Source organism: Amblyomma mixtum, chromosome 3 (genome assembly GCF_055824585.1).
Source record: "Amblyomma mixtum isolate Tamu chromosome 3, ASM5582458v1, whole genome shotgun sequence".
Classification (NCBI taxonomy): domain Eukaryota; kingdom Metazoa; phylum Arthropoda; class Arachnida; order Ixodida; family Ixodidae; genus Amblyomma; species Amblyomma mixtum.
In genome coordinates, this window is record NC_143014.1 from 308834351 (window position 1) to 308858782 (window position 24432).

General features: G+C 47.3%; 1 protein-coding gene across 4 annotated transcripts in view; it reads left to right on the forward strand.

Annotated features, from left to right (window-relative positions):
• LOC149355552 (uncharacterized) overlaps window positions 1-24060 on the forward strand; it is a 40516-nt gene extending 16456 nt beyond the window's left edge. For 3 of the 4 annotated variants that reach the window (XM_089583884.1, XM_089583882.1, XM_089583883.1), the window contains exons 3-4: window positions 18081-18239; window positions 18323-24060. In XM_089583884.1, coding sequence (XP_089440010.1) covers window positions 18081-18239; window positions 18323-18512 — 349 coding nt within the window. In that variant the 3' untranslated portion in view covers window positions 18513-24060. Of the gene's footprint in view, window positions 1-869; window positions 974-18080; window positions 18240-18322 lie in introns of those variants that run through there. The other variant, XM_089583885.1, reaches the window with a different exon arrangement.
• Window positions 24061-24432: the final 372 nt, after the last annotated feature.

Consider the following 24432-nt stretch of genomic DNA (forward strand, 5'->3'; position numbering starts at 1 on the left):
GCCAGCGGATCGCAACGGCGCACTGTTTTTGCCGTTCCCTATACTTGATGGCACTCGGAACATGTTGCATCCCGTTGCAATGAAGTTTCTGCAGGTTGAGGCAGCGCACAACATCCTTTTTCCAGCAATGTGAGCGCCAGTATTTAGGAAAGAAAGACCGAAACCGCACGTCTGCACGCAATGCCCACACAAACCAAACAACAGAAACTACCCGGAAGTTCAAATTCACGTGACAAAGCTGCGACACCAACTACTGACGTTGTCTTTCGGTTTTGGTTCGCCGTCGCCGCAGACGATGGGGATCTCCAAATAATTCTGACCGAATCAGGCAACTACCCCACCTAAATGTAGTATAAAACAAAACTGACCACCAAATGCAACCTCTGTGCGAAATTTGAGCCTGAACAAACGTGCGGTTAGGCCGAGAGATTTTTTTTTTTTCGATTTTCTCTGATTTATGCAACACGCGGTACAGTTAGTTTGCCGCGAAAATCGGCGCATGCGCGCGCGAGACGGGGCTAGATTTTACCGCACGCTATCATGTGGCATCTTGTGTCATGACCACGGTGGTCATCAGCAAGGGGAAGAGGGGGGAGACACAAACTCTCTTTTTTTTTTTTTTACTGTAAAGCTAGGTTTTAAGGTCGTCGGCGGACGCTCCCTTCTCAGTTTTTTTTCCTCCATGCCCATAGCCATCATATTTTTCCTTCCTCCAAGGCATGGAGGAAGGAAAGAACCTTCTCCTGAATAAACAGACTGATGAATAGATAAGTGGAAGGATGATAATGATTTTACTGTTTGTGTGGGGCAGCAGCTTGCGCCACCTAGCCGATGTCGTTACTACTGTCGATGGATTGAGACGGCCCGAATTAGTGGGGGTAAAGATGGGAGACGCAGAGCGAAGACGCTCGGAGTTCTCTTATTGTTTGAGGTCTTCGAATTGCAAAAAAGCACTGCGGAAAGTGCTTCTACGGTAAGCATACACTTTCTTAAACTTTTCTTTTCTTGCGTGAGATGTGCGTCTGTGGGGAAGCTTTGCAGATGGATGTCTGTGTGCTTAAACTGCACGTTTGCAGGTAGCGTTAAGCCTGTTTCACATGCAAGCGAAAACGCTGTCGAATCCTGCCGCCGCGGCGCAAAAACCAGTTGCGAATCTCGGCGCAAAGATAAGAAAGGAGGTACGCGAATATTGTTTTCCTGTAGTCCATGTCTGAAGCGCTTTTCTTTCTACGTACCGACTGTTTGGTCTCAGAGAAAATCAAATGAAAAAAAAATATTCCCGTGGCATAACCGCATGTTAGTTCAGGCGCGTCTCAAATTTCGCACAAAGGTGGCATTTGGAGGTCAGTTTTGTTTTTGGGTGTACTGTATGTTTGAGTGTGCATACCGTATTAATTGATACGGTATGCACACTCGTGTTATGTTCTTCCTGGACAGCGAAAATATTCTGAGCCCCTGCCAAATGGTTTTCGGCTAGGATGGTCGATATGGAACGCGCATGCCGACCTAGAGAGTCAAATTCTTCTAGCTCAGTGTCATTTCACTCATTTTTTTTTTTCATTTCTTAATTCTGTCGGCTTCAAAAGGGGCTTGAGGGACTTGAAAAGGGACTTGAAAATTTTCAAGTCTAGTCAAAGATAACAGTAAAATTAGTAGGGCAAAAACAGACGCGTGTTGAAAAACATAGGCATACAACAGCTTATAGAAAGTAGTCTATAAACACACATAAAACAAAAAAAAATGCATCACATCAGAAACCAAGAAAAATAGCTTGCTTCAGTAACAGCAAAATAACCCTACTTCCCTGAGCTAGTGCCATACTTAAACTTAACTGGCGCAGGCATTCAGTTAATGATGTGGACAAAACAGCAGTGTCTGGAAGAGTGTTCTGATATTTGCAGCTTCGCGGAAAGTAATTAAACCTAAAACAGTCATTTCTTATGTTTAGTAATGAGCTGAACTTACTGTGGCGATGCCTTAATGCTTCATTAGTTTTGAGTTCAAAGTAATCTGACTTATTTATTTTGAGAAAATTGTTAACAATGAGGTAAAAGGTTTTTCAGTCTTCTATACCTTGTTCTTGTTTCTAGCATCTCTGGTTGAGCTTGTTTACAGAGTTCTATTGAAGATTGGCTGGGGCGTTATTATACACAAACCTTGCAGTGAGTCGCTGCATCGTGTCAAGCTTGAGATGGTTGTGGTGTGAGGATCACATGCTATTTTGTCGTATTCAATTACCCTTCTAACAAATATTTTGTTTTAAAGGCACTTTGCATCCTGAGTAGCATTGTTCATAGTGCATCTCAGTTGTCATAGTGATTTAGAAACTCTGGAGATGGCGTTTTCAGTGTAGGTGTTACATCGTAGGTCTGGTGTAGATGTTATGCAGAGGCATTTATATTTACGACTTGTTCAAGTATGCATGCATTAATTTGATAGTTAAATTTAAGAATTTTATTTCTCATTGCCAACTAGTGCACCTGCTTTTTCATGTTTCACTCCACCTGTCAGTCATTGCATGATATCACTATTCTTTGGAAGTTTGAGTTTAATTCAGTCTGAACATCGCGTTTATTTATTCTACTGTACAGCATGCAGTCGTCGAAAGTTTTAAGGGAACATTAATCCTATTTTGTGGGTCATTAATAAAATCGAAAATAGGAGTGGACCTGAGAGACTACCTTGTGGCACCCCAGAAGAGACTGGAAGACTTTGACTGACAACCTCTAACTGTTATGTATTAATGTGAGAGCTTTATATGTCTCTGTCGCGTCAGCAAAAAATGTCCGCAATTTCGTCCTCACAATTACATCGTTCTCTGAAGATAAATGTGTGAAAGTGTGATTGATTGTAAGAGATACTTGAAGAAAACAGCGCGGCAGCAGGGACAAGAGAGAAGACGACGACGGGACAGACACTGACTAGCAACTGAAGGTTTATTGCAAGGAACACAAAAAATATACTCTCCTAACAACCAGGAGCATGCATGATCTACCCCAACAACACTTATAAGATGTCAAAATCAGTCATGGTGGTCAAGGTACGATATTTCAGTCAGGAACGAGGACAGACAAAAAATAAAAATAAAAAAAGAGTGCAAGGTAAATCATGAATTAGAGTTCGTCCCTTGTGCCAAGGGTGTGGTGTATAGGGTTCCCTTCACATGCTGCAAGAATTTTATAGGCCTGACGGGAAGGTGCCTGAATTCCCGCTTACGTGAACACAACACCTCTTAGAAAGGGGCCCCTTCCTCATACCTAGCCTTGCACAACAAAGAATGTCGTCATAAGACCTCCGCGCCTGCTACTGAGCCATGTATTCCACTTTTTAACGACATAAAGGTCTTGTGAAAATCACAAGGATAGATTAACTAGGGAAATCAGTGAAGCATTTCATATTCACAAAAACCGTGACACATGCGTAAGCACCCCGTCCGTCCTCATTCATGATTGTGAACTATTGTATCCTGACCACCATGACTGAAGTTGACAGGTTATCAGTGTTGTTTGCGCAGCTCGTGCACTCTCTTGGTTGTGAAGAGAGTATATTTTATGCGTTCCTTTTCAATAAGCCTTCAGTTGCCAGTCAGCACCTGTCTCATCTTCTCTCTTGCCCCTGTTGCTGCGCTGTTTTCTTCGTATGTACCAACTCGCTCAACTCGCCGTTTTACTGAAGTGACAGATATTGTGTGATGAAATGTTGCTGTGGGAAAAATTTGGTTGATGAAGTGTAGTTACTTAATTAAATGTGAAAAAATACACTTAGAGGTCAAAATAGCCATGGACATCGATAGAGTACATGGATATCGGAACAGCCGCAGACGTCAATATGGTATGTGGACGTTTTGCTTTCGCATTGCTCCAGTGCGGGTTGCCGCGGTGGTCTCAAAGTTTTGTGCACGAGATAGTATATATGAGAAAAACCATTTTGTCAGTGTTCGATTTTTAAAGGCTCGATTCACTTTGTGTAACAGGTTTTGGTGTGACACTATGAAATGCTTTTGCAAAGTCAGGGTATATATTGTCTGTTTGACCATGGGAGTTTGTTTCTGTGAGGTCATGAACTATTTCTATGAGTTCGGTAACTGTGGAGAGTCCCCTTCGGAAGCCATGCTGACGATAATATAGGTGGTATGCACTGACGCCCAGCCGCGCTGCGGTGCGCCGCCGCCTGCCGCCATGATTGAGGTTCATGTAGCAGACGAACTCCTGCTCCACGAGCATGTTTTCTTCGCGTGTCGCGTCCAGACTGCCATTTGGAACCCTCGTGCATCGCAGATTCGGCCGGTAGTCGCTGGGCGCGATACACGCGCGTAACTACGTTGTAAACTAAAGCCACTTCGACTGGGCAGCTGTGCTTGTTACCGTGCTGCTCGAGCCTGTCGCCTATTATGTCCTGTGTGGGAATCCTCTGCCGCAGCAGGGAAGTCCTCTGTGTGGGAGTCCTCTCGAGTCTGAATCCTTGTTACCGCTCTGGAGCAGTCATTCTTCTGCATAAAAGTAGTCATAGATTGGGCTAGGTAGTTCACTTTTGCACTGTGCGCGCCGTGTTGACAAAATTCGACCCAATAATACCTGCTAGCTTACACTTGATAGTACGCGTTTCGTCAGTGTCGTGTCTCTTTTTCTCGTCAGCATCTGACAGCACAGCGCACGGTGCTAAAATATGTGAGCCGTTCTGGTAAGGATCGAGGTTGCCGCGCCAGCTCATGAGCTTGCAGTATCACCCCGACGCAAGCGTAGATTTCACATTGCCCGCGGTAAAAAGACGCTGTCTGGGTGGCCACGGTTCCACCGAAAAACGAAGCGCATGCCCCAAGAATCTATTTCAAGTTAAGAGAACACACGAGGTCCCATCATTTCATTCAACATTTAGGCAAACTTTTGTGGCCGTCTTGCGCTTTTTTTAGGGTGGGCTTCATGCAAGAATTTCTCAGGTCAACCTAAAATTAAAATCTGAAGCATTATATCAAGGTCAAATATGTAGTGCATCTCGGAAATCAACGGCTCTACGCGGGTATACGCAGTCCACAGTTATGCAAAAAGAACCGCAGACGCGCCGCAGCCGTCCAGTGGTGCCGGGTCCCCGATCTCTTCCTCTCGAATGTGCCTGAAATACATGCACTCTCCGGTTTCACGGAAGCGCTGCTGTCATTTACTGCTATCCGAGCTTATATCCCAGAATCGTGGGGAACCAAACCAGCGACCAACTTTCGTTGCTGCGCCCGTTTCCTCGACAGGCACGAGTAGCGCGATAACAAGCACAGCTGCCCAGTCGAAGGGCGTTCGCTTACGAGGTAGTTAAGCGCGACTATCGCGCCCAGCGACTACCAGCCGAATCTGCGATGCACGCGGGTTCCAAACAGCAGTCTGAAAGTGACACGCAAAGAAAACGTGCTCGCGGAGCAGGAGTTCGTCTGCTACGTGCACCTCAATCATGGCGGCCGGCGGCACCGCAGTGCTGTGGCGCGGCTGGGCGCCAGTGCATACCACCTATAAGATATCATGCTGATTGAGATAGGTGAGCAGGTGCTTGGATGTGATGTGTTTAAGTAGTTGGGGAGTTTTCAATTCCTAAATATCTGGGTATCATTTACAATGAAAAACTAACTTGGTGGCTGCACATTTGTGGCGAAAGGGATTCATGCCGTGGGTATGTGGCATAGGTTGTACCCGGTTGCCGAGGTACTTGGGTGCACTATTCCCTATTGCCATAGACAAGAGTGGTCTCGCCATATCTTTCTAGGCATGCAGCTTCTTGTACATTGACACCTTATCATTCAGACTGTGCAGTTTGCTCCAAGATGGAAGTGTACTGGTTGACGCAGGAAATGAAACACCATGCATTCCTTGTGTGAAAGGACCATCATCTGTGGTGGTCCTCGCCTGTGACGATGACCATCACAGACGAAAATTTTGTTTGCATCACTGAAGGGCCCTCATCAGCGTTTGCGAAAAGCCACCTGTTGTTGCGGCGGTTAGCTTTTTAGTCTCGGTCAAAGTTCTTTTTGTCTGAAAAAAAAAAAAAACCAGAGCATTGTACGCTTCTCAGGCCTCGTCAGCTTGCTTAGCAAGCGCTTGGACTGGAGCAGACGTTTCTCCAGAGTTTTATCAAACTGCCCCCTCCTCATGACATAGGAATAATACCTCTGATCCTCGTGGACAGTGAGCCTGACAGTCAACTCTGTGGCTTGGAGCTTCTTTGCAATGGCCCTCATCGACTCTCCTGGGTCATCACTCACGATGACTTGCAGCCGCTGGAGAGAATCACATGTTCAGACAACGTCTGATTGCTGACTGTGCTTTTTCCTTTTTGCCACAGATGCCACATCACCGTCAAAGCACATAAGTTCTTTCCACACCTTGTAAACAAAAGAATTCGCTGCGTTCAGAGAGGTGGCAAATTCCAAGTTGCTGTGGTGTGCTGCCAGGGCGATGAGGACTGCGTGGTGTTTCATTTCCTACGTCAACCTGTACGCTTCCACCTTGGAACAAACTGCGCAGTATGATTGATAAGGTGTCAGTATACAAGACCTGAGCACCCACGCTTAGCCATGCGTTGCAGTGCCTTGTCCGGGGAAATGGGGATCCTGGTGGTCGAGCTGATGCCGAATGTTTGGACCTCTAAGGCTGTCACACAAAAGTGTCCCTACGATGTTGAATGGTGAAAGCTCTGTGTGCGTGCAAGCCGAGAAAAGGCTTCAGAGAAAAGCAGAGAAAAGGCTTCAAGAGTGAAACTCAAGACACCACACTTTATACATGACTGCACAACAAACAAAACATCGCACTACACATACCCCAAGATAACGCTACAGAAAACACCGCAGTTCTACCACACTAATGGTCCTCGCGCGTAAAACACAGACACTCATACAGGCTTGCTACCAAACGCGGGTGGTTCGTTCGCACGCTATCTCAGACGCGGAGTACGGACAGAAGTTCAGATGGTACCTTGTTTCAAGAGACGCCGCTGTTCTTGGAGAGGAGTGTGTGGGAGGATCAGGTGAAGGGAGTCGGTGCGGCAGTTAACGGGAAAAGATCGGTCGAATATGGCCGGTTGGTCCGATCGTACGTTGGTCAGCGGTACTTCGTCCGCTCGTCCGGCGACACGTTGCCGGTTGGGGCAGCAACTCCAAACTTCTTGCGACAAAACTGAAGCAAAAAACTAATTTATTGAAGACGAGACCAAAAGACAACGAACTTAAGAAAAAGGCGGTTTAAAGAAAGGCTGTCAGAAAAGGCTGTTTAAAAAAAGGGCTGTAGAAAAGCGGCCGAGACTGAGACTCGGCGCGCTCGTCCCGCTCTTTGTTTGCAGCGGTTTTTATCCCCTCGATAATTGGGCGGAGCTTTAATAAACCGGCTCTCGCCCAATTCCAACCAATACTGCTGCAGTGGCACTGCGCATACAAGTAGGCGGAGCCCAGTGCACGCCAGGGCCCGACTCTGGAGGCGCCACTGCTTAGCTAGACAGTCGGGGGTTTAAGGAGTCGTCGACCTTATTGTCCCCCATCCCCACTTCTATGTTTGTCAAGGGATCCTTTCAAGGGGTCGTCGGCCCCTTGGTCCCCGACAAGGCGGTCGCGGTCTTTCCCGCAGCCTTGGACGGCATCCGAAGCGCGCGACCCGCTGTCGCCATTCCCAACCCCTCCAGACGGACACGGTAGGGGGAAAATTAGCCTACGGGCGCCGTAGGCTTCTGCCTTAACACCTCCCCACCAAGAATGTTGGGTGGACGCTCGCCGAACAGCAAAAAAAAAAAAAACCCGACAGCACACACACAATAAAAACGGATCTCAACTGAGCACTGTACGAACAATATAAAAAAGGAGCTCTTCTGCGTCCTACTAACAACTGCGCAAACAGCATGTTCAAGACCACATGATGCATGCATAAACACTCACGCTCCTTAACTTCTTTTCACAAGCAACCACAACAGTCGAAACACTCGTAGCATAGGAGTCCAACATCAATGCACTTGAGTTCACAGTCCACAACGTTCCCCCACTCTCACCCACTGCCTCATCGTGTGCTCAAGCCACAAGGCATTTTTGCGCGTACCGCAACCTGGCAGGAGTGGGTTAAGGCTGTGGCCATTAGGTGTTTGTCGCTATCCACCGGGATCGAACCCCTGATCGGTTCTCATAATAGTAAACATTACGTGCCGCAGCGTGCACAATCCCCACATTCTTCCTGCTTTCCGCGGTCGCTCATCTCCTACCGCAGTGGAGCCGCCGCCCGTATGCGCATACGGTGCACAAGCCTCCGCACAAGGCTCTAAGTGATTGTGCCTAGAGGGCCCTCTTGAATGTGGCATATCCGGCTCACCTAATTCATCGTAACCGCATTCTAGGTTTGTGACCCACCTGCTGCGCAGACCCGCCAGGAGATCGCAGGATGGGTCGCGGTAAGCCTCTGTCAGCGGCAGTCTTCTCTCAGGGAACGGGGCGAATTCGCGGTCGCCACTGCTCCGATTCCGCTCATCTACCGCCAAGCTTTGCGCGGTGTTAGATGAGCCTGAGTTTCCGGCATCGGAACAGTCTGGCTGACCCAGCTGTTCTTCCGACTTCTCGGACGTTACTGCCTGTGCCGCGGAGGCTTTTTGGGCTATGCCGCTCTCGCCACACCCTGCCTCGCATACTGGTGCTCGAGTTGCCAACAAAATGTCGCACTGGGCAACCTGGTCGGCCGAGCATTTCATGTCGTTCCACTCATCAGTGCCATTAGCACCACTGCTAACATGTTCGGCTGCCTCGCCAGAGTTGGCCTGCACAGTTTCATCACAAGATGAATTTTTGCCTGGGATGTCAATGGAGCTCGCCTCCACCTCGGGAATCGAGACCTGCTTTTCTGTGTCAACACTCGTGGCTGACAGCACAATGGGCGGCTCCTCGGCGCTAGTGATCGCTTCACTGTCTGAACGAACCAGAGGTTCCTCCTTACTGTTCGCAAAAGGAACCGACTGAATGCCGCTGCCCTCTTTCTTCGCTACCTCGATTAGCGTTTCATCAGCGTCCCATACGATGCGGTACGAAGGCAACTGTGCTGTCTCCCGCAGTACTCTAGCCGCTCTCCGTGAGCGTTCCTCCTCTTCCATTCTTTTCCTCTCCTTGCGTAGCTTCTCTTCGGCTATCGCTAACTGACGCTTGAGGTCCTCAATATACGCGTCACTTCTTTCCTTTTCCCTGGCTCGCTCGGCCTCAGACATCTGCGCTCGCTCCTGGCCATACCTATACCCATAGCCATGTCCACTCCGCCAGCCAACTGCAGCCATTGTGCCTTGGTTAATTCCAACCCTGCGGCTCAAGCGCTAACGAGGCAAGTAAAGTGAGACTGGGGAAACTCACTCATCATGGCACTTGATCCGTGGCAGCAGCAGATCGCGTCCTAGGGTTCAGAAGTGAGTCCGGATACCCGAGCTCGCAGCAGGCCCATCACTTCCTCCCGGCAGACGAAGTTGCACAGTGCCGCCGAAGTCGCGGCGCTTCGCTCCGTCGGTCTCGCTTCACTCGCTCCTCAGCACTGTCGTGGAGTCTTGGCTCCGAGGCCTCTCCCAAAGAAATCACCTCACTTGGACCTTGGTCCCCGGGGCTTCTCGCCAAGATGTTGCCCCGTCAGGCTTCCGGAAGGTAGTGCCTCCAACCGCTCGCAGAAAGCCGCTCGGACTATCCTGGTCACGGCACCAGTTAAATAGAAAAAGAAGTCGCAATGGAATGGCCGGTTGGTCCGATCGTACGTTGGTCAGCGGTACTTCGTCCGCTCGTCCGGCGACACGTTGCCGGTTGGGGCAGCAACTCCAAACTTCTTGCGACAAAACTGAAGCAAAAAACTAATTTATTGAAGACGAGACCAAAAGACAACGAACTTAAGAAAAAGGCGGTTTAAAGAAAGGCTGTCAGAAAAGGCTGTTTAAAAAAAGGGCTGTAGAAAAGCGGCCGAGACTGAGACTCGGCGCGCTCGTCCCGCTCTTTGTTTGCAGCGGTTTTTATCCCCTCGATAATTGGGCGGAGCTTTAATAAACCGGCTCTCGCCCAATTCCAACCAATACTGCTGCAGTGGCACTGCGCATACAAGTAGGCGGAGCCCAGTGCACGCCAGGGCCCGACTCTGGAGGCGCCACTGCTTAGCTAGACAGTCGGGGGTTTAAGGAGTCGTCGACCTTATTGTCCCCCATCCCCACTTCTATGTTTGTCAAGGGATCCTTTCAAGGGGTCGTCGGCCCCTTGGTCCCCGACAAGGCGGTCGCGGTCTTTCCCGCAGCCTTGGACGGCATCCGAAGCGCGCGAAGCGCGCGACCCGCTGTCGCCATTCCCAACCCCTCCAGACGGACACGGTAGGGGGAAAATTAGCCTACGGGCGCCGTAGGCTTCTGCCTTAACAGCGGCCATGTCGCTTTAGCTGGATGTCGGCGTTGGAGCGTCCTCATACGAGTGGTGAGGTCTGGTAGGTAACACCAGCTGCTGGCTGGCTGAGTCAGCGTTCCGGAGGAGTTGAGAAAGGGCTCACGTTCCGAAGACATGGTCAGCGTTGTGATCCACTGGACCGGGGCATCAGCCGGTGGGGACCACTCCTGGTCAGTAGGCCTCATGATCGAACGCCTCTGGCAGCAGCCGACGGCCGTGCGCCAATGTCTGCACCTAGAACGTTCCTCCTCCTGTCCGCGTCGCCACCCATCCTTTTATACGTCCACTTCATTTTCTTCTCCTTCTGCCTCGTTTTTGGTTTCGTCGTCATCTTCTCCATCTCTTCCAAAAATACCACTGCACTCTCTTTTCTTCCCTCTTCTCTTTCTCTCAAGTGCCACGGGCCAGTTAGCATGCCTTTCCTTAGGTGCAGTGTTTTACTCATCCCTCTTTTCTTTTTCGCTCGTGACAAAGGCCCCTCGGTGGAGGCGACACACCACTTTGGCCCCAGCTTCCTGTAGACGACACTTCCGGCCTGACCTGACCGGGGGAAATCGGCAGTCGCCTTTTCCTATCCTCCCCTCCACCTTTCACTTTCCTATCATCTTTCTCACAACTTTCCTGTCTCCTTCACCCATATTGGTTTTTGCTTTTTTTCCTGGTGGTGAGGGTTAACCTTGTGTGGTGACTCACCCTGAGTTATGCCATATTTGGTTATAGTTGTGGTGTATAGCTGGCTTTGGTGAACTGTCCATTCCCCATCTTGGGCTCCGTGGTGGGCGGCTGCCACTGTGGTCAAAGAACGGTTCTTTTTTTATGGCTTCTTTTTTTTCAACCAATGATCACCCTCAAGAACGATGGCAAACCGATGTCACTACCCAGTTCTGGCAAAAATCAAGAGAAACCTTCCTAAGATGCCACGTGGTACGTAGTCAAGTAACAGAGAAACAAGTGAGAATTATCTCTCTATTCATAGTTTCCAAATCTAAGACTGATGCATTGGCCTTGGCTACAAGGTGACGAAGTTTGCCAACGGCGGCCTGCTCCTCCAATTCCGTGACAAAGCAGAGTATTCCAAACTCTCAAACATAGTAACCTTTGGAGACATACCTGTTTCAATCAGTGCCCATCGACCTCTCAACACTGTCAAAGGCATAATTTCTGAACATGATTTCCTCACTTTTACTGAAGGAGAAATGTTGGAGGGCCTTAAAGCCCAGAATGTCACTGATGTCCAACGTATAAAAATTTGAAAAGACGACAAGGAAACACCAACGAAACACTTATTGCTGACTTTTGCATCCAGCCAGCTCTCTCAATTGATAGAAATAGATATATGAATATAGCTGTCCAACTACGTCCCTAATTTAGCCGGTGCTTCAAGTGCGAGAGATTTGGCCGTGGATCCCAGAGTTGTTGCAGCTGCAAGACCTGTGCCAGATGTGCATCCAATGAACACTAATCCGATGTCTGCAGCACGGTGCCAAAGTGCACAAACTATGAAGGGGACCACCCCACGTACTCGAGGTCATGCCAATCCATGAAGAAAGAGAAGGAAATAACTATTAAAACTAAGAAAAACAACATTTAGGAAGCGCACAAACAGTATGCTCAAACACAGGGAAGATTCTTGTTCACAGCAACAACAAATTTCTTCGGTGTGGTGCAATGGGCAGGGCACCACACCAGGCTTTGGCTCCTGCCTAGGCCACACACTGAGGCTGGGGCAGGGCCATCCACGCCCTGGACAAATGCAGCAAAGGCTGCCCTGCCATTCTCGAAAAAAGGTCCACCGACCCCGGTGGCCGCCCGCAATGATTCTCCCAGTCGGGAGAGGCCTACAAATACAGCTATGGGTTCTCCGCAGACGTCCAGAACCTCTAATGAGGCGATGGATGTAACGCCAAGCTCATTTCCACTGCAGCGGTGGCGGACCTCTCTTCAGTGGAAAAAGGGAAAAATCCCAATCCCATAGCAACGGGGACCATGCTTCCGAAGTACATCCCCAAAAAATCATCATGGCATTCCTAATCCACTGAAATTGTAGGGGACTATTAAGTAACGTCAACGACATAAAAGACCTCTTAGCCACATTCACACATATTGTTTTGCGTATACAGGAAACGAACTCAGGTCCCCAACACACGAATATACTCAAGAAATATACACTCTTGCCGTGACCGTGGCTCTCAGGTGGCATTGCCTTCATAGTAAAAATTCACGTTGCAGCTCGTCAGCATATACTACTGACTAAATTTGAAGCTAAAGCATCCACTCTGCTCACACACAAAACAATAACAGTGTGTTGTATATAGCTTGAACCTCACCTCAGGGTAACCATGCATGAATTAGAAGAATTTTTAGAGCAACTGCCAGAGCCTTATCTTGTAGTTGGCAATTTTAATGCACATTCCTCTTGTTTGGGGATTGAGAAAACTTATACCAGAGGTAAAATTGTAGAGAATTTTATTCTGAGCAGTATTATTAGTTTGTGAAAAATCTGGTAAAAACTACATACTGCTCCCCAACCTCAGGGAAAGTGAGGTGTTTAGATTTGTCTTTTAGTTCGCTGTCTGTTGTTAGCAATTTTAAATGGGATGTCACTGACAACCCATATGGCAGCGATCATTTTTCTGTAGTAATCAGCTTAACATCAGCACCGGAAGTCACCTCAACGAAACTGCAATGTTGGAAGCTTCCTTTAGCAGACTGGCAACTTTATAGAACAGAAGCCACTTTAGAAAAAATAGTTTTAGAAAATCTTATCATCGATGAGGTAGTTCACAAATTGTATCATAGCTGCTATACACTTGGCTGTTCCGCAGTCTTCAGGAGTGGTGCGACAAAACCACAAGTGTGGTGGACACAAGGCTGCAAAGAAGCAAAAAAATAACAAAATAAAGCCTGGGGTATTTTTTGTAGGTACCCGACACGAGACCTCGCAAATTTTAAAAAGGGAAGAGCTAAAGCACAGTACATCTGTTGTAGTGTCGAGAAAGCATCATGGCAGAGTTATGTCCCATCTATGGACAGTCAGATCACATAGAAAAAAATGTGTGGGTGCAGGTGAGAAATTTTAACGGTGGCTGTTCTGTTCTCACTCAGATGAGGCCTGCAAACTGGCCCCACCTTACAAAACCCAGCTGTAAAAAATGAACACAAACTAAACAACTTATTAAACCTTGTGTCTGGCACATGATGGCCTTAGGGGCCTATGTGCTGTGAAACTCAACTCGAATTCAATATGCAAGAAGCTGCACACCTAGATAGATGTTGTGAGACTGCTGGTTTTGATAGCGATAGAGAATAGTGTTCTCAAATACCTCTTGCACCCAGTATGTATCCGGTCAGCATTGCGGAGAGTTAATAATCTTCGTTTTGTAATTTTCTTCTAGGCTTCTAAAAATTTACAGAGTGTATGCCCGACCAATTTTAGAATTCGAACCTGTATTGTTCTGTGGCTCTCCTGCCTACAAGCATTATGGCCTTGTCCTTTTGGAGTGAGAAGGACTTCATTGTTGTGCCTTGGGCTCCCCAAGTTTGTGGCAAATGATGTGCTGTACCTTGAAGCCCAAATCCCATGCCTCTAAACTAAGCTTCAGTTTCTGAATGTGCAGACTCAGCTTAGGCTGTATAAATTGCGCTTGTAGTGCTCAGTTCATTTTTTGTTACCAGCTCTCCTTCTATTTTGGCATCCCTTGGCCTCCTGTTTTGTTGCAGAGTTTTCTTGATTAATTAAATGTGCAAATATATATTATCTTTCCAGTGCTCAGCAAGTGGGGCCCTTGTTCAAATTATATTTGGTGACATCTTTCCAACAATGCTAAACTTTTCCCACTTCATATTCTGAATGGCTTATTACAGGGTCACTTACGGAGCCTTCCAACTAACCTTATAATTGCAACGCATCTCGTGCTATGCAGCAAAAAGGCAGCTTTGGGAATGTTTTGGCTGATACCACCCCCATTTATTATGCAGGGCTTTTTGCAGTAGTACTTGCTCTGCACAAACTAGAGTCCTCTATTCTCAGTGGCAGTCATTACTGATTCTTTATCATTGTGCTCGTCCCTCGGTTCGTCTGTTGACTCTTATTTCTATTCACTGCTTTCTCCACATCTGCATCTTGTACATTTCATATGGGGCCTGGCCACAGTGGTGTGATTTTAAATGAGGCTGCTGATAACCTGGTACAGGCTTCCACCAGCAATCCCATGTTAACTGTCCCAAACTGTATGTCGCAGCTACTAAGTTTTGGAGACAGTCGTTATTAGCTGAGCAGAACGAGTTGCTTTTAACACCCCCTGATTATGAACACCTCCAGTATTCCTGGAGCCGGATATTTTGCCAGACATGCCAATTTTGCCTTGTTCCGCTGCTAAATTATTTTACCAACACAGGCTTGGTTTGGTGCTCTCTCCCCTATCTGCATTTTGCTGTGAACCCAAATCAATTGACCATTTTTGCCTGTTTTTTCCACTGTTTCTCCTCTTTACGAAGGAAGGTGTTGAACCCTTGCTATAGCTTGGCCTTAGCTTGAGCAGTCCCATCGTGTTGTCATTTGGTGCCACCATGCTTGGGTACAGCCACTGGACTGTTCTGCCATTCAGAATTTATTCGAAACACACTGGCTGCCAGGCTAAATTTTACAATGTCACTCATTCTGTCTCTATTCAATTCAGACCACGCCCTATCTTTAATAGTTCTGCCTGGTGATGCTCTGCCATGTGTGTTAGCGTCTAGCATTTTGTTTCTATCCCTTTTTTTTTTCTCACGAAGAGTTTCAGCTGATTCGCCTTTCTGCGCCCCCCCGATTCTTAGCCGATCCCCCAGTGTGGGTATACGCCTTTATTGTGCGACAGCATAACGAGCTTGTCAGCTCATTTGGCAGCATCCAGTGTCACACCTGGGTCGATGTCAAATGTCAGATTACATGATCACACATGGTTGATGTGTACGACTAAGCGTGACACGTGATGAGTAGTCATGACAAGCATGTCATGTAATGTGACGTCGCCAAACCGGAAGCAGCAATTGGAAGGAACGACAGTAGCCTCGAAGGGCTGCTTGTGCTATTGCAACCCAGGCTTGGCATTGTTTGGTTTATTGGGGTTTAATGCCTCAAAGCAACTTAGCCTATGAGGGATGCCGTAGTGATGGGCTCCGGAAATTTCGACCACCTGGGGTTCTTTAACGTGCACTGACATCGCACAGCACACGGGCCTCTAAAATTTTGCCTGCATTGAAATTCGGCTGCCGCGGCCGGGATCGAACCCGCGTCTTTCGAGTCAGCAGCCGAGCGCTGTAACCACTGAGCCACCGCGGCAGGTCTAGGCATTGTCTGGGCGTCCTCTAATTTTTCCTCAGATGAACAACCGCAAGGATATAAGGTGTGATGTTACACTGTGGCAGAAGGTTCCAGATGGTCACTACAGCATCGGTGGTTCAAGGCACCAAGTGGGCTTTGTTGTTCTCTACTGATGTCACCGCTTCTGTCGTTCCCTTTATTTTTATATTTTTTTTAAAGTGACAGCTGTGGAGCGCCTGTGCCTGGGTTTCGTGTTGGTGCAGCAGTAGCAGGCGGCATAATCTGAGGGTGGTTACCATGGAAGGAAGAGTGTAGAGCGAGAGCAGACAAAACTGCAACCGGGGGGGGGGGGGGGGTGGTTGCTGTGGCCACCACTTGAGATGGTGCTGAGGGAAGGAGGAGTGCAGGACGAAAGTGGAGGAACGCCTAACGGGAGCATGGTTACCATCAGAATCTACTGGGGGGGGGCGTTACCGTGGAAGGGAGGAGGGTAGTGGATGGCATGGCGAGGGTGTGAGATTGTGCAGATGGAGGGTGATTACTGTGGAAGGAGGAGAGGGAGGGCTGCCGTAGAAGGAGGAGGGCATAGCAAGAGCGAGGAATATGTAACAGGGGGGCGGCTGCCATGGGAACCATACAAAGAGGGGTACCCTGAAATGAGGAGGGAGAGGGTGGTGGAAGTGGAAGAATGTAAAGGCCAGTGGTGGTAGCAGGTGGCAGACCAAAGAGGAGTGCTAGTCAAAGAACGAGTTTGTGTGGAAAACTAAAAAGGGCGCTGTACAGGTATGAAGCTGCTCTCATATTCTCTTCCTCACTATACAACCAAGTTTAAATACCTGAACAGCTGTCACGGAACCTCGCGTTGCACAGTGTGACCGCCCTGTGAGTTTTTTACAATGAAAGCTGTTATAGTTTTGATTTAGCCATATAGCCCTGCATTCTACCGTGGAATCGACCGCGTCATCTGTAAAACCTTAATTACTTAGCGAATGATGTAATTTAACTTAATTAACGTATTTCATTCCATTCAGCTGTCGCCGTGACGGTTCACTGGTTGTGGTGTTCATCTGCTGACCCGAAAGACATGGATTCAATCCCGGCCACGGTGGTCCCATTTGGATGGAGACGTAGTGCTACAGGCCCGTGTGCTGTGCGATGTCAGTGCACGTTAAAGAACCCCAGGTGGTCGAAATTTCCGGAGCCCTTCACTACGGCGTCCCTAATAGCCTGTATTGCTTCAGGATTTTGAGCCCCATAAACCAAACCAATTTATCGTAAATTAGTGTGCAGGTGTGAGTAGGCTTGTGAGACAATTTTTTCTTTTGCAGTTGTTTCCTGGTAGCAATTCTGTGAAGTTTTTAAAGTGAAAGCTTTACTGGCCTAGCAGCTGTGTCTGCACTGTGTCTGTGACTGTGTCTGCACGAATGATCTTGAGCAGGAGTGGAGCTGCGTAAGGAACCACGTGACGTACCATGTGACTCGCAGTAGCCACTGCCTATCCAGTGTCTCGCTATGGGCGAAGCAATTCAGCCGGAGCCATCGTCTTCGAGACTGGGTACTCGCAGACATCGGACCGAGTCTGAGTATCCGGTCGACATTGCCAACCCTGCGAGTGATTTAGCAATCGATAGGGAGCGTTAACATGCTGAATGGGCAGCCGAAACCGATGAAGAATGGAAGCTTCGAAAGCAAAGGAGAGGCACATAACTGGCCCCCTGGGACAGTGGACGCCTCAGTCGCGCTTTAAGCTACATGGCAGTAGTGACAGATGCACACTGCATGCATTAGGGCTGACAACGTTGTGGCAGAAGTGCGGCACTGAAGCTAGAGGCCGTCGGTGTTCATTGTGTTCAGTGACGTTGGTGTTGACAACGTTCTAGACTCCGATGATTTTGAAGAAAGGAAGGGCACATAACTGGCTCCCTGGGTCAGTGGGCACCTCAATCGTGCTTTGAGGTATGTGGTGAGAGAGATGTGGGCTGCATGCATTAGTGCTGACATTGCGGCAGAAACACGGCACTGAAGCTATAGGCGTTCGGCATTCATTGTGTTTTGTTGGCATTGGCAATGTTCTAGACTTGATGGTTTTGAGGAAAGGAAGGTTGCATAACTGACTCCCTGGGTCATTGGATGCCTCAGTTGCGCTTTGAGGTATGTGGTGGTTGTGAGAGAGATGTGGGCTGCATGCGTTAGTGCTGACAGCGTTGTGGCATACATGCGGCACTGCAACAATAGGCCACAGCATTAATTCGCACAGGTTATGCAAGCGTGACTTTCGCTTGCATAACAATGGTTAGCCGAGCTAAGCCGCAGCCATTTTTTTGTTAGTTTGTATGTGTTTGTGTGTGAGTAGAACAAGCGCACTCAACAATGCAGAGTGGCGGCTCAGGCGGTGCGAGGCACTAGAAGAGAACGGGCAGGGTTGCAGACGTCGGCTGCTGTGGACCTGGGCGACCAGACTCTGGAACCTGTCTCCGCCCAGCTTAGTGGAACCAGTGGCCTGCCATCGCCCTTCTACCTCCTGCTGCCTGGACGGTGGGTGCCATGTTGTGCATTGCCAGTTGCTGTCCGCCCGGGGATCCTGCCAGCGCTGCAAGCGCTTCGTGCCTGCCATCCAGTGTTCAGGGCCTGCTGCCGTGGGTCAAGGTGTCTCCCCTGCCGTTCCTGAGTGACCAGACCTGGGCGGCCACCTCCTCCCTGGCACAACCAGGCTTGGGTAGCGACGTAGCCACCACTATGGGGGCTCCGCACCCGGCAGTCCCGCCATCCGGACTGCTGTCGCAGAATCAGGCTTGTGGCGGGGCTTGACCCCGCCACATCACCATCAACGGACAGTCGCGACTACCGCCTGGGCTACATGTTGGTCGTCTGCTGCGCGGCCCATGCCGATACCCCAAATGCACCACACTCCCCTTGCAGGACTGAATGCTAGAGATAGGCGAACTATTCTCATGATAACTCATTTCGGTGTGTTTCGTTTTTCATTATCTTTCATTGTGTTAGTGTACATATATCATTTTCATTAGAACTGTTTTTCTTCCGTTCATGACGTGGCTCGGTCTGGTACGGTTTGTTTGACCTTTCGGGGACCCACCTCGGAGGATGTTGTGAGCCTGCCTTGGGGTATTTTCCCCTTACAGTGTGTGTGTGTGTGAGAGAGAGAGAGAGAGAGATAGTGGACATGGGAGAGCTTATTTGACAGTAAAAGAAAAGTGCAATGAATGACTGTGTATTGTTACACAAGTCCTAACTTCTACTGATCCTTTGTCCTTGAGAAAGAGTCCTGGTTGCAGCAGACTTGTAAGATCATCATACTGTTGTCTCATGGTGGTGGTGTTGCTCATCGGTGGCATTTTTCGAAAGTGCTGAAACAACACAGAGAAGGAACAGACAGGGACAAGTGCGCCCTGTCAAACATGCACCAACTAGCCCGACCCGCCACTCTTCATTGGCAGCAGTATCTAACTTTTGACTTGGCCACAATGTCCACCCACTTCTCTCATTGTTTCTGAGTTTGTCAGCTGAGTTGCTGGCATAAACTGCATGCCATCATTGACGAAAATGATCCCTTTGCTTTAAAATTGAGAGGCTAAACATGGTGGCATGATTCCGCATCCAGCTGCAATGAAAAGTTAGCTGTGATAAGGAGGAGCTCCACATTTCATGGAATCAAGGTACAGTTGTACATTGGACAGGAGAGGTGCAAAAACAAAGGCAACTGACACGAACTTGAGCTAAAGGTACCAAAAAGAAGACAAAAATGCATTCCAAGCAATGGTCAGAACTAGACGCATTGTAAACAAAAAATAATTGTCCTGGAAGTGTCTCATAGGTAGCTTGAGTAGAAAATTTAATGCATTAGGAAAACAGTTCTTTGTTTCTAAATGCAGGCTTCGTTGCCTCGCATTGCAGTGACAGAGCATCTCTATGAGAATTGCCAGGTTGACGCATGCAAGCAGCTCGCCCAGTGCAGCAGAGTCTTGATGATGATAAGCCAGCTGACAGCACATCCGCAGCGACGACCATCCATGCTATTGTGGCCTTTTCACCTCTAGACACATGCTAGTACACAGGTGGAAAGCTGTGTCAGTGCCACTTTTGAAGGTGTGCTAATGGAAGCACTATTTGAAATACTGTAAAGTGAAAGAGTGCGCTTTTCCACAAAGCTTTGGTGCCTTTTAGCAGTGTCAACTTTGACAAGCATTGCCAGCTGACCTGTGTGAGTGGTTCAGTTGGCCACCTTCCGTCGACAAGCTCCTTGCTAAGAATATATCTATATTTATCATACATGGGCACACAGCTGTTCCTTAAATATTTTCTGTCCACAGGACACATTAGCCATCTAAACTTCACACATGCATGGCTGAAATATAAATTGTGACGTGTGGCTGGCACTGCTTCCCGTTCGACAGTGCTTTTTGGGTTAATTTCAACTTTGCATTCTCATTGGTACATCACTGCTTTTGTGAACAAAGCTGACCTGTTTAAAGTTCTGCGTGTGTGCGTGGTACAGACATTTAGAGGGAAAAAAGTGCCTTACAGTCTGTTAATTTTGTGGGAAAATTTTATTTTGCTCTGGTGAATGAATTTGCATATGATGTCAATAGAGCTCTTTCATTTTTTAATGCATAAAATGCATTGTATGGTTACATGTTGGCTTTTCCATGTCTAGTCTCTTGATGTCTGGAGTGCCGTGTCTGTCTGTCTGTATCCATTTGGGTGCATAGCACCACCTGTGCTTATCCGGTGCATAGTTGCAACTGTGCAGAATGCCAAGTGTCGTGAAATGGGCCAGCGTTTCTTCTACAGCTAGAGGTGTACAAGAGGATTTTAGGATGTTAAAATACAGTGATGTGCACACATTTGAGGTGATAGCCTCGAAGAATGCATGGGCTTCTATGGGAACTCCATTAAAAGAAGTGCAACAAGAGGGTACCCTGCAGCATAAAGGATTAGCCTGCAAGCTGCTTTTGTAATGTGGGTGCTCTAGTGGCATTCGTGGGGAGTACAAAAAGGCACAGAAGTGTAGCCGGAATCTGGTGTAGCATGGTTGTGTGTGCTTGATTTAGGAGCAGACTCTTGATTTTTATTGAGAAACATAGGAAAGGAATAACTGTGCTCGTCTGTGTAATACCCTTGCATTTTTGCATTCTCACTTTCTAAAAAATGAGTATTTTTTCGTATGTCATTCATGTTTGTAACATTTTCTGCCTCATTTCTTATAATGCTATGATTCAGTTGACATAGTTTCACTGTTTAATCAGAATTGTAGTGTTCCCAAACTTTTGGTGGCATTTGAACATGTGTACTCACAATGCAAGACTGCACATTTATGTCGGTGTTCACATCCATAGCACTTGCTGTGTGGACCACTGCTCTCACATGTTCAGCCTTTTACCGGTTACAGTAAGCCTGTTACCTCTTGCAGCTTGCACAGTTCAGTTTTTAAAAACCAACTCAAATTCATCAAGTTATTGTCAGCTGCCATTTTATGTCTGCTGCTGTGTGGCATCATGATGGATCATTCATGTGTACGTGTATTGTATTTGCTGGTGGAAAATTTTCTCTTGTGTTTTGTCAGTTCACAATATGTCATACATCATGTCCACAATGTCACTTCCATTAGCATTGAGACCTTGTTGTGCGTTTGTATTTTTACCCCTGGGGAAATGAACTGTGAGGCCGTACATTTCGGTATAGCAGTCTTGCGTTAATGTCATAAAGTAGTTAGCCATTACTTTTGAGTTGAGAAATACTGCCATGCTTCTATGCTCTCTACTTTGTCTGCATACTTTCACTTTCTTCAATATAGTGCGTGGCTTTAATGAAAACCCAAAGTGCTTCTTAGTGACAGGGACCCCTTCTGAAGCTGCTACTTGGCTACAAACTGATGTGATATGCCAAGCACAGACCCCGCTGCGGTGGCTCAGTGGTTATGGTGCTTGGCTGCTGACCCAAAAGACGCGGGTTCAATCCAGGTTGCGGCGGCCGAATTTCGATGGAGGTGAAATTCTAGAGGCCCGTGGGCTGTGCGTTGTCAGTGCACGTTAAAGAACCCCAGGTAGTCGAAATTTCTGGAGCCCTTAAGTACGGAGTTCCTCATAGCCCGAGTCGCTTTGGGGCGTTAAACCCCCCATAAACCAAACCATACACCAAACCTAAGCACAACTACATTTGTGTGTCAACTGTGTATGGCGCTAAGAACAATCTTATGTTAGGAGTGCATGGCACTGATTGATCGCTTGTTTCTTATTTACAGGAGCTCCAGAGCATCTAGGGGCCTCTGACATGCTGACTGTTATTTTTTTCCTTTTTGGGAGAGTGTAAATTATTCTTGCAACTTAGTCGTTAACTGGGTTGCACTATGGCTCTGCAGAAAGGGGCTGTTGTGTTGCGAGTCATGTTTGTGTGTGAAACTGATGTTTATTGAGACTGATTGATCGCTTTTTTCTTATTTACAGGAGCTCCAGAGCGTCTAGGGGCCTCTGACATGCTGACTGTTATTTTTTTCCTTTTTGGGAGAGTGTGTAAATTATTCTTGCAACTTAGTCGTTAACTGGGTTGCACTATGGCTCTGCAGAAAGGGGCTGTTGTGTTGCGAGTCATGTTTGTGTGTGAAACTGATGTTTACTGAGACTGATTGATCGCTTTTTTCTTATTTACAGGAGCTCCAGAGCGTCTAGGGGCCTCTGACATGCTGACTGTTATTTTTTTCCTTTTTGGGAGAGTGTGTAAATTATTCTTGCAACTTAGTCGTTAACTGGGTTGCACTATGGCTCTGCAGAAAGGGGCTGTTGTGTTGCGAGTCATGTTTGTGTGTGAAACTGGTGTTTATTGAGACTGATTGATCGCTTTTTTCTTATTTACAGGAGCTCCAGAGCGTCTAGGGGCCTCTGACATGCTGACTGTTATTTTTTTCCTTTTTGGGAGAGTGTGTAAATTATTCTTGCAACTTAGTCGTTAACTGGGTTGCACTATGGCTCTGCAGAAAGGGGCTGTTGTGTTGCGAGTCATGTTTGTGTGTGAAACTGATGTTTACTGAGACTGATTGATCGCTTTTTTCTTATTTACAGGAGCTCCAGAGCGTCTAGGGGCCTCTGACATGCTGACTGTTATTTTTTTCCTTTTTGGGAGAGTGTGTAAATTATTCTTGCAACTTAGTCGTTAACTGGGTTGCACTATGGCTCTGCAGAAAGGGGCTGTTGTGTTGCGAGTCATGTTTGTGTGTGAAACTGGTGTTTATTGAGACTGATTGATCGCTTTTTTCTTATTTACAGGAGCTCCAGAGCGTCTAGGGGCCTCTGACATGCTGACTGTTATTTTTTTCCTTTTTGGGAGAGTGTGTAAATTATTCTTGCAACTTAGTCGTTAACTGGGTTGCACTATGGCTCTGCAGAAAGGGGCTGTTGTGTTGCGAGTCATGTTTGTGTGTGAAACTGATGTTTACTGAGACTGATTGATCGCTTTTTTCTTATTTACAGGAGCTCCAGAGCGTCTAGGGGCCTCTGACATGCTGACTGTTATTTTTTTCCTTTTTGGGAGAGTGTGTAAATTATTCTTGCAACTTAGTCGTTAACTGGGTTGCACTACGGCTCTGCAGAAATGGGCTGTTGTGTTGCGAGTCATGTTTGTGTGTGAAACTGATGTTTATTGAGACTGATTGATCGCTTGTTTCTTATTTACAGGAGCTGCAGAGCATCTAGGGGCCTCTGACATGCTGATTGTTATTTTTTTCCTTTTTGGGAGAGTGTAAATTATTCTTGCAACTTAGTCATTAACTGGGTTGCACTATGGCTCTGCAGAAAGGGGCTGTTGTGTTGCGAGTCATGTTTGTGTGTGAAACTGATGTTTATTGACTCTGATTGATCGTTTTTTTTCTTATTTACAGGAGCTCCAGAGCGTCTAGGGGCCTCTGACATGCTGACTGTTATTTTTTTCCTTTTTGGGAGAGTGTGTAAATTATTCTTGCAACTTAGTCGTTAACTGGGTTGCACTACGGCTCTGCAGAAATGGGCTGTTGTGTTGCGAGTCATGTTTGTGTGTGAAACTGATGTTTATTGAGACTGATTGATCGCTTTTTTCTTATTTACAGGAGCTCCAGAGCGTCTAGGGGCCTCTGACATGCTGACTGTTATTTTTTTCCTTTTTGGGAGAGTGTGTAAATTATTCTTGCAACTTAGTCGTTAACTGGGTTGCGCTACGGCTCTGCAGAAATGGGCTGTTGTGTTGTGAGTCATGTTTGTGTGTGAAACTGATGTTTATTGAGACGCAAGGTACAGTGTTAAGGATGTTAAAATACACTGAAGTGCACACATTTGCGATCTAATGTGTGGGCTGATTCTGGGGTTCACATCTGTGGGAGTTAATAGGGGAGAAGAAGGGGAGAAGGGGGGAAATAGGGGAGAAGTGCTGCAAACCGATATTGCATAGTATCATGCTTTCAAGAGGGAAGTGGTTGAAATGGTGTGTGCTACACGTGTTTTGCCAGCAGTCTTTTTATTGTCAATAGTCTTTACATTCTGGAATAGCACAGTGTAGCTGTTTATGCTGAAAAGTCTTAGTAGGCATTAATTCTAATGTACTCCTATTCTACAGAGGAGCCATTCCTCTCTGCTACCGAATGCATTTCAGTCACCGCTACCACCCTTTTTGGACCCTTAGTACCACTTCCATTGCACCTAACTAATCTGCCCTCCAAGTCTATGCATGGCTGCCAAACTATACATGG